At 60.3% G+C, this 10,029-nt stretch overlaps 1 protein-coding gene and 1 non-coding gene across 3 annotated transcripts; both read left to right on the forward strand.

The window, feature by feature from the left end:
• The first annotated feature begins 1,644 nt into the window (after positions 1-1,644).
• On the forward strand, positions 1,645-10,029 carry NOP53 (NOP53 ribosome biogenesis factor). Of its 2 annotated transcripts, XM_027978544.3 has the most exons (13): positions 1,645-1,882; positions 2,312-2,376; positions 3,979-4,087; positions 4,679-4,878; positions 5,244-5,314; positions 6,355-6,450; positions 7,594-7,698; positions 7,775-7,975; positions 8,317-8,492; positions 8,719-8,785; positions 9,479-9,555; positions 9,648-9,704; positions 9,969-10,029. In XM_027978544.3, exons 1-13 carry the CDS (start codon positions 1,659-1,661, stop codon positions 9,973-9,975), a joined length of 1,455 nt encoding a protein of 484 aa, XP_027834345.1. In that variant the 5' UTR covers positions 1,645-1,658; the 3' UTR covers positions 9,976-10,029. The 2 variants fall into 2 exon arrangements, with proteins under 2 accessions (XP_027834345.1, XP_027834346.1); XM_027978545.3 differs by lacking the exon at positions 9,969-10,029 and having other exon boundaries at positions 9,648-9,708.
• On the forward strand, positions 8,823-8,933 carry LOC114118123 (small nucleolar RNA SNORD23). Its single transcript, XR_003591670.1, has one exon. It is a non-coding gene; the product is annotated as a small nucleolar RNA SNORD23 (small nucleolar RNA).

The following is a 10,029-nucleotide window of genomic DNA, read 5'->3' on the forward strand; positions in this document are numbered from 1 at the left end:
CTGTCTTGGGATGGGATGAGGGCAGGGATTGCTCTCCGCCCAAACCCGCTGGGGAAGGATGACCCTGGGCAGGACTTCACGGCGGGGAGTGGAGGGGGGTCCCTCCAAGCTCTCAGGGGCGGAGGCGGAGGCCATGACTCAATGCATCGGGAGCCTGATGACTCAGGCCTGGGCTGGGGGCCAGACCGACATATTTTCCGTAGAAAAGTTACTCTGGGGCCCTCCCTCTGGGACATCCCTCCCTCCTACCTCCTGCCGCGGGAGCCTGGGAACCAAGCCCTGGGGCGTAGGGGTGTGTGTGTGTGTGTGTGTGTGTGTGTGTGTGTGTATACACCGCTGCCCTCCTCCCTCTCCTCCAACGTCCACCCACACAACCTGGGCACACAGCTTGACATGTAACACCAGCGGGCTCCCGGAGGAGAGGCGGTGATGCTGCCCATCAGGAACACCAAGTGTGCGCACGCGCTGGCTCACACTCGGGGGCCTCTGGCCTCCGCAACGCAGCGGACCCAGCTCCTGGTTCCGCGAACTCACACCCAGGCCACACCCACGGCGCCGGGGGACACGCTGTCCTCGCGCCTTCCCCGCCCACGCGAGCCCAGTGGTTCGGCTCCTGGCGCCCCCTGGTGGACGCTCGAGAGCTAGGCTGGAGAGTCGGTGACCACACCCCCTACTTCTCACACTGCCCGCCCCAGCCCAGTCCCAGATGATGGGTAAGCGGGTCTCCAGGGCCACAACCCGGGGCCCCATCACCATTCCCATGCCGAATTCTGCGTTGTGAATCCCCGAGTGGCGTTTTCCCTCTCTGTGCGTTTATGAGGCTCTGGATCCCTATGGACGCTTGCCAGGGCCCCAGGGCCTCTGAGCTTCCTTCCTTATTTGTAAACAGACTAGATTTGTTATAAGATGTAATCTCAAGGGGCAAGGCAGTAACAATAGCTAACGTTTAGCTCCATCTTAAGGACTTTGTATATATTACTTTGTTTAATCTCCAGAATAACCTATGAGGCTCAGTATTCTAAGCCTGCGCTTCTAGGGTTCTAATATTTTATGTTGCTAACATTTGGCGTACGGCATGCTTACATAACTTTCTGTGCTCCCAACCTCGACTTCTGAAAGCTCTTTAATTTCCAAGATTCTAGGATTGGAACATTGACAGGTCAAACGTTCTGAGATTGGAATGTGCCTTGTGCCGAATCTGCCCTGACAGTTCTTTTTTTTTTTGGCTGCACAGTAGGGCATGTGGGGTATCTTAAGTTCCCCACTACGTCCCGCAGTGGAAGCGCACAGTCTTAACCACTGGACAGCCAGGGACGTCCCATCTAACTTTACTTTTTTAAGAAAACTAGACTTTAAAAAAAAATTGAGCAAATTAAAAATATTCAGATTAAAAAAGTACTTCTAGACTGTCGGGAAAAGTATTTCGCCTAGGGCTAGAACTCGGAACCTACGAGCCAGGCCCGGCCCGAATCTGTAGAAAAGGAAGCAGCCATTTATCCTTTACCAAGACGGCGGCCTTCACGCCTCTTTGCGGCTCCGGCCACCCTACCAAGATGGCGGCCAGAGGAAGTACGTCACGAGAAGGGGAAGGACTTCGGCGCGCGCATGCCCCAAACCGGATTTCCGGGTGCCGGCGGCCTGGTTCTTTCTTTAACAAGATGGCGGCAGGAAGTAATGGTGGTGGTGGCGGGCAGTGCTCGAAAAGCGAGACCGATACCGGCTTCTTGGGGCTGCGGCCCACGTCAGTGGATCCAGCGCTGAGGAGGCGGCGGCGAGGCCCAAGAAATAAGAAGCGAGGCTGGCGGCGGCTCGCTCAAGAGCCTCTGGGACTGGAGGTCGATCAGTTCTTGGAGGACGTGCGGCTGCAGGAGCGCACGAGCGGGTGCGTAGGTCCGGCCTTCGGCAGCAGGACCACGTTCTGTGTAGTGAGGTGGGAGGCCGTGCTGCCTGGGGTTAGTTCCGGCGGGCTGGGAGCGCCTGTTGGGGCACAGCCGAGGAAACCCAGCAGGTGGGCCGGGGACTCTGGGCCAGAGGCTGGGAGACTTGATCAGGTTACCAGATACGAGACTCCCAGGTAAACCGCGGCTAGTTTTCCTGATGTCAGTGCGTCCAGTGACCCACTGTAGTTTAGTGCGTTTTACGTATTAAATTCGGCAAATTGGACGGAGGGACCCTGGCCTGGAGGGGACTCCAGGCGGTTAGTGCGTGGTTGAATGACCGTCATAAGAAAACCTGCCCCTGAGAGGTTAAACTCGCTCCTTCTGCAGCCCCCTCCCATCTATGGCTGACATTCTGCATTTCCATCTCCCAGTGGCTTGATATCAGAGGCCCCCGATGAGAAACTTTTCTTCGTGGACACTGGCTTCAAGGATAAAGGTGAGGAAGGGTTTCAGTGGCGGTGTATGGCGATTAGTCCTTACCTGGGCCACCTCGGCCTCCAAAACACGGCGTGGCTTGGGTGGCAGACACCATCAGAAAAGGGTCTCTGCTATAAACAAGAGGACCTGAAAGGAGCAGAAAGCAAGCTAATGACTAACCTAAATAAGTCCTTTTCTTTCTGAAGTTTCAGAGAGATCTCAGTGCCTAGAGAAGAAGCCAGTAGGGGTCTGCCTTTTATGGGTAGATAACGACATAGCTTAGGAGGTCTCCGTTAATTTGCAGAAAAGCAAACTAAGGATTTGTCAGGAAACAGCCCTTTTTTAGTCACTAAGATGTGCTTTAATGAGAACAAAAGGATCAACTCGAATGAGTTGGTAAGAAACTTGTCTTGGCCTGCTTGCTTTAACTTGTCAAAGTACAGGGTTGGGACCTGCCAGAACAAACTGAGGAGAAGCAGGTTAGGGTTTCCTTCAGTGAATAATAGGGTTTACTCTCAATACGTAGAAAGATAAAGAATAAGCGGCCTTCTTTAAGGAGAGGATAGAAAAGCCAAGAGATGCGTTTTAATCGGAAAGCCAGTAGCTTTAATAAGCAAAACACCAGGCTGCTGTTACAGGAGCGTACCCTTTATGAACGTTTATGAGATCAGTCAGGGGATCTGGTCTAAGGAAAATGAAGGATCCTCTTTGGTGGGTGGGTGGAGTCTTTGAGTGGGTAAGACAGGGTTATTAAAGAGATCAGCTTTTACAGAAGTGAGATTTGTTCTGTAGTTATAGAAGAAGTAGTTATAGATTCTGTCTTAGTTTTGTTTTGTTTTTTGTTTTTTTTTTAAACAACGGCAGCGGTTGCACGCTTTCTTGCTGTGGGATCTTGGAAGGCAACGGACCCTCGAACAGTACAGGGGTTCAGGGCACTGACCTTCCACGTGGTCGGAGATCCGCATATAATTTGTGATCAGCTCTCTATGCTTGGTGTTATACCTGTGGAATCTCGTAGTATTTAGTATTGAAGCAAGTCGGGTATGAGTTCCAACCCGTGTTGTTCAGTGGTCAGTTGTAATCATATCTGATCTCTAGGGTAGGCATTAAACATTCTTGTTTTAGCTGCATAGGAGCAAAGTCACTTCCGTCAAGTTTTGTAGCCAATGGAAGGATACAGATTCTGTCTCGGCTTGTTTTGTCCTGGAGTTCTTACTATGCTTTAGAAGTAAAGGCGGGAAATGGCCCGGTGCTGAGAATCAATGGTCTTGGGTCCGTCCTGAGTCCAGCTCCCTGGGCCTCGTGTCACCTCATCACTTTTTTATTTTTAGTGTTGAAGGTTCTGTGGCCACTACTCTGCTGCCTCAGGAAGCCCCTTGTCTGCAGGGCTGTGGGTCTCGGTCCCCAGCGCAGGGCTGCCTCCGGCTGGCCCAGGAAATGGGTGCGGTGGGTGGTCACAGCTTGGGCCCTGCCCTTGGGGGCCTCTTTGCTCAGGTGGGAGCCTGGGGCCTGCAGGTCTGATGGCTCCAGTGGTGGGGGTGGGGGTTGGGAAGGGCAGGAAGTCCCTCTTGGGTAGTGAGGAGGCCTGAAGTATGGACTCTCTGCTCTCTGCCACCCCCAGAACTGAACAAGAAGAGGACCAAAGGCCAGAAGAGGTCACTGCTTCTCAAGAAGCCCCTCCGGAGCGACCTCATCCTAGAGAACACCTCCAAGGTCCCAGCTCCCAAAGAGTGAGTGTCCCCTGACCCCCCCAGACCGTCCTCTCCTCCCCCACTCCCCCCCCCCCCAGGTCTGGCCTCGTGCCCTTCTGTGGGGCCCCTACTCGCTTCTTGGCCCCAAAGGAATTGTAGGGAAAGAGAGTGACAGGTGAAGGGTGCTGGTGGGGAGACGGGGTCGGATTAGGGGCTTTGGAGGACACATTGGAGGCAGTGAGGCTGTGGCCAGGCTCGGGCAGGCAGAGAAGAGCCTAGACCTGCTTTGGGGCTGGAGGGCAGGGCTGGGCGGGCGCCCCAATCGGGAGCAGGGTCCGGCAGGGCTTGGTGACTGATCCTGAAGTAGTGCGAGGGGGCTGGGTGGGGGGTGGAGGGAGGCCGAGGTTGGTGAGTTCCCTGGAGGCCTCCCAGGCGAGGCCCCCCAAGGCCATGGTGGTGTCGGGTGTGGAGCTCAGCAGGGAGACAGGTGTGGGAGGCAGGCTCTGAAGCTGCTGAGTGAGGAGTAGCAGGAGCCTAAGGAGGTGCCTCAAGGAGGGAGGAGACGCTGGGAGTGTCTGAGAGGCTGGGACCAACTCACCCACCGCTCCCGGCCACTTCTCCCCCACCCAGCGTCCTTGCCCACCAGGTTCCCAACGCCAGGAGGCTCAAGCGGAAGGAGCAGCTATGGGAGAGGCTGGCGAAGCAGGGCAAGCTGCCCGGGGAGGTGCGCAGAGCGCAGGCCCGGCTCCTCAACCCCCCAGCGGCCAGAGCCAAGCCTGGGCCCCAGGACACCGTCCAGCGGCCCTTCTACGACCTCTGGGCCAAAGGCAGTGAGTGTCCCTGCTGCCAGGCCCAGGCCTTTGGGTTGTGCAGTGACCTCGGGGAGCACCCTGCGGGTGTCACTGAGGGTCTTTGGCACAGTCAGGTGTCTTGAAGTGGCTCCCTGTCCTCGTTCCTGCTCCGCTTTCCGGAACGGACTGATGCCTGTCCCTTGGCCTTGGGTCTTTTCTGCTTTCTGGACTCTATTCATGTGCTCTCTTCCCTGGCGTTCGAGGCCCTTTGGGGTCTGAGAATCAGTCCTTCCTTGGCTGTCTTTGCATAAGTACTTTGATGCCATCTTTCTGAAGGGAGGAGGGACAGCAGGGAGCCCCTTGGGGCCATGGTGTCCCACAGCCGCCCCTCGCTGCCTCCACAGACCCTCTGGACCAGCCCTTGGAGGGCCAGGATGAGTTTTTCCTGGAGCAGACCAAGAAGAAAGGTGTGAAGGTAAGAGTTCATCAGCAGGGTGTCCTCGGAGCTAGGGGTCAGAGGATGGGGCCATAGAGATGCTGTGTTAGAGCCTAAGCATCCTAGGACTACGAACGCACAGGCTGGAGCCAGGCCGCGAATCTGCTGCCTCTGAGGGAGGAAGCAGAGTGGTGGGACATTTTTTAAGGAGACAAGGGAAACCTTCACAGGGAAATAAGATGCTGCAAATGGGTTGGAGCCCTGGGGTAGTGAGTGAGCCTTTGGAGATGGAAGGCCGGAGCCTCCAGGTGAGGGCAGGCCTGTGGGGCTAGCTGGCGGGGAGAAGGCAGCGGGGACCCCAGCTCAGGCTGTGAGCTTTATCTCAAGTGCTTCTGCACAGGAGGGCGGTGGTATTGGGCGCTCTGCGGAGGTGGGGTTGTGGAGGGGCAGGCACCCCGGCGTGGAGAGGAATGGGGGGTGACCCAGGAGAAGTCCTCAGGCAGAAGCACCCAGCCTGGCGGGCAGTGGGGGCTGGGGAGGGGCAGCCTGGTGACCCCCAGGCTTTCGCTAGGATGGGAGCCAGCTGAGCAGGGACACGGGGGTCTGGCTGGGGGTTGCTGCTCAGAGCTGAGCCAGTGCTTGGGTCCCCGGGGGGCTGTTAGAAACCCATGGGCGGGTTTCAGCTGAGCCGGGAGCCGTGCCGTCACAAGCTCCCGGCGGCCTGCTCTGAGGGTCTGTCGGCCCTTTGTCGGCTGTGCCCTCTGCCCAACCCGGCTGCCACTTGCAGTGGTGGCCTGGTGACTGTGCCACACAATTTTGCAAGGGTCCCCCACTTGGACGACAGGGACTCTCCTCAGGAAAGGCGAGCAGAGCCCTTGCGTGTCCTGGGGACGCTGTACCCGGGGTGCCGGTCCCTCTCTGCATCTTTCAGATGCACAGGCCCCTCCCAGCTTGAAGGCCATGGACCGTGCTGAGGCCTCTGCCGCCTCCCAGGCCCAGGGTCCTAGCACTGGTGCCGGCGGGAGCTTGAGTCGTGGGACTCCCGGGCCTCACCCGGCCTTGGTCTTGTCTTCCTCCAGCGGCCGCAGCATCTGCACACCAAGCCCTCCCAGGCACCTGCTGTGGAGGTGACACCCGCGGGAGCCTCGTACAACCCAACCTTTGAGGACCACCAGGTACGCCGGCCGCCCGCCCCGCCAGGCCTCTCCTTGGTTGGTGCTTGGCCAGTGCGTCAGCATGTTCTCCCAGGGATCACAGTCCTGTCGGGCAGACAGATCTCTTCCTGGACCGTGATGTCCCACAGTGGGCAGGGCTGGGGTGGAGGGGCACGGAGGGAGCGTCAGATCCAGCTTTGGGAATCAGAGGGCTTCCTGAAGGAGGGGGCATCAACACTGGGACTGGGGGCGGTTTGCTGTGGTAAGAGAGGATGGGGTGTTCCAGAGAGAGGAAGCAGCATCTGCAGAGGCCCAGAGGTGGGGGAGACCGTGGCATGTTTCAGACATAAATGCAAGCGGCCTTCAACTGTGAGCAACAAACCACGTGACCACGTGAGCCTTGCGGGTTGGCAAAGGTAGTTTAGCAGCCGGAGAAACTGGTGGCGAGGGTCGCTGTTCGTCTCATAGGTGTCTGTTAGGCACTGATGTCACGAGGAAAGAGGATGAACCCCTGCCGTTGGGGGCACAGATTTCCTAAGAGAAACCCAGATCACTGGTGGACACAGGTGCTCCGTGAATGCCAGCCAGGGTCGTTTACTGGGGGATGGATTCCTAGCCAGTTGGGCGGGGGCCGTGACCCTCACCTGGGGAGTGGTATCTCTGGGGGCAAACCCATGCTGAACTCGGAGAGGACGTGGCTGCTCACTAAGGCTGTTACTCAGGGAGAGGTCAGATAGTCTTTCTCTTTTTAAAAAATCAGATTGAGATCTGATTCCCAGGCCACTGCGATTTGCCCACTTGGAGGGCATGGTTCAGTGGCGCAAGGCATATCCAGAGTTGGGCAGCCATCGCGCAGTCAGCTTTATACCATTCTCGTCGCCCGTAAAGAAAGCCGGTCAGCGGTCACCCCCACTGCACCGTCTTCCCTGGTCTTGGACAGCCCCCGCTCCGCCCTGTCTGAGGAATTTCCGTGTACTGGGGCAGAGTAGACCGTCTTTGAAGAGAAAGGGCAGAACAGGGGTGAGGTTAAGAATTCGAAGCCCCTTGGCTACTGCAGGGAGGCCAGGGTGGGGGCGCATTTCGGAGGTGGGAGGGCCAGGTCTGTGACTCGAGGAGAGGGCCCCCAGGGTCTGGGTCCTCACCCGCGTCCCTGTCCCCTCCCAGAACCTGCTCTGGGTGGCCCATGAGGTGGAGCTGCAGCGGGAGAAGGCGGCCGAGAAGCTGGAGCGGCAGCTGGCCCTGCCGGCCTCGGAGCAGGCCGCTACCCAGGTGAGCAGGGAGCGCAGACCCACCCTCGCCCCCTGACCCGCCCCCTGCCCGCGCCTGACCCGCCCCCTCTCCCCAGGAGTCTGCCTTCCGGGAGATGTGCCAGGGGCTGCTAGAGGAGTCTGACGGAGAGGGCGAGCCGGGCGAGGGCCAGGACGAGGGGCCCGAGGCGGGAGACCCGGCCGTAAGAGGGGAGGCCTCGCCCGCGCCCGGCCGCCCGGCTGCCCTGGAGAAGAAGACGGAGCAGCAGCGGCGGCGGGAGAAGGCCGCCAGGATGCTGGTGAGCGCCGTGGGCCCTGGCTTGCTTCTCCCAGGCTCAGCCTGTCTTTCGGGGCTGTTTGGGATCCCTGAAGCCACTTGGTCAGCGGAGGACTAGTTCCCGACCTCCTCTCTGAGGACACAGTGGGGAACATTCTAGGTCAAGCCCCTGCCACCGTGGGGCTGATGTTCGGGGTGAGGGCTGGGGAAGGGTGTGTGAACTGTAGAGACAAATGGGTCAGAGTCAGGGTCAGGAAGGTGGGCTCAGCAAACAGTCACCGTGGGGACATGCCTGTGACCTGGCGGCAGGTGGCCAGGGCGGGGTGGCGTCTGGCCGGGCCCCTGACCCTGCTGTCCCCGCAGAGGACGCAGCAAGCCGCGGTGCGGGCCGCCCGCCTCCGGCACCAGGAGCTCTTCAGGCTGCGCGGGATCAAGGCACAGGTGGCGCGGCGCCTGGCGGAGCTGGCCCGGCGGCGGGAGCAGCGGAAGGCAAAGCGGCTGGCGGAGGCGGACAAGCCCCGGCGGCTGGGGCGGCTCAAGTGAGGCCCCGCCTGGGGGCTCCCTGGGAGGCCGGGAGGGGTCCCCACCCCACAGCGGGCACCCTCCTACCTTTGCTCAGCCTGGGCTCCTCCCGGGAGACCCTCTCTCCCCAACACCCCAGGTTCTCAAACCCTCGCTGCCGGGCCTGCAGTTCCCGGGAGCAGCCCCAGGTCCTGTGTGCCGGGCTGGGCTGACCCCCGGGACACCCCGCCCCGTGTCCTCTAGGTATCAGGACCCCGACATCGACGTGCAGCTCAGCTCAGAGCTCTCTGACTCGCTCAGGACTCTGAAGGTACTTGTCCCACTGGGCGCCGAACGGGAGGCGCCTGTGCCCAGTGATGACACCCATCCTTGCTCCCCGTGTCCGCCAGGGACTGTGGGCGACACCACGGCTACCCCCAGGCGGGGCCAGTGGGGCTAATGCCTGGGGGCTGAGGGCACGGGGTCCCCCAGGGTGATGGGCCGGGTGATGCGATGGCTGGAGCCTGGGACCCCCAGAAGGTCTTTTCTCCTGTGCTGTCCCTGGTCCCCCAGCCCCACCCTCCATGTCTTTGGTCCCAGAGGGTTCTCCCTAAAGCTCAGAGCAAAGCCTGTTCTTCCCTTGCTCAGAAGCTGCTGTGGTTCCCCGGTGCCCCCAGGAGAAAACCCAGCTCCCCGCACGGCCATGGGCCCTGTGTAGTCCTGCCTGCCTCGGGGGTCCGGGCAGTGGGCCACCGTGCACTCTTCTCCCTCTGACCCTCCAAGCCCCACTGCTGGCCCCGCCCGTTCCCACTTCTCCAGCCGCCATCTCAGGGCTGGTCCACGGGTCAGTACCTGTCACCCCACGAGCTCAGGACCAGGCCGAGTCCCTGGTGTACACGAGGCCGGACTGGGCGCCTTGGCTCACGGGGGGACTGCAAGGCTGGCCCCCCACTGGCCCCCGTGGAGAAGTCAGGGCCCGAGGGTTTCTGCCAGGCGCCCCCTGAGGCCTCTCCGTGTCTCACAGCCCGAGGGCAACATCCTCCGTGACCGGTTCAAGAGCTTCCAGAGGAGGAACCTGATCGAGCCTCGGGAGCGAGCCAAGTAAGGGCGGGGCCGCGGCGGGGACGTGCCTCCGGGACCTTCCCGCGGGGGTGGGCTGGTGGTCGGTGACTGCTGTCTCCTCCCTCCTCCAGGTTCAAGCGCAAGTACAAGGTGAAATTGGTGGAGAAGCGTGCGTTCCGGGAGATCCAGTGAGTGGCTACCCTTCTCCCCAGGGGTGTGCAGCAGGTCCCGGGGCCCTTCCCAGACCCAGTCGCGGTGGCCGGGGGCGGAGCGATGCTGCCTTGGCCGAGCCCAGGAGAGGCTCAGCCCACCAGAGCCATCGGTCCCCAGGGTCGGGCCAGGGAGCGCGCCCCAGGGGATGTGGGGGGCCCCCTGCCAGAAGAAGGGCGTCACCTGGACAGGATGTCGGGCCCCCTCCCCTGGTCTTCCCTCAGCCTCCCCTCTGTCCCCAGGTTGTAGCTGCCAAGAGACGCCGGAGCCCCCACCCCCCAATAAAGCAGCTCCTGACCAACA

The sequence above is a fragment of the Ovis aries genome, chromosome 14 (genome assembly GCF_016772045.2).
Source record: "Ovis aries strain OAR_USU_Benz2616 breed Rambouillet chromosome 14, ARS-UI_Ramb_v3.0, whole genome shotgun sequence".
NCBI lineage: Eukaryota > Metazoa > Chordata > Mammalia > Artiodactyla > Bovidae > Ovis > Ovis aries.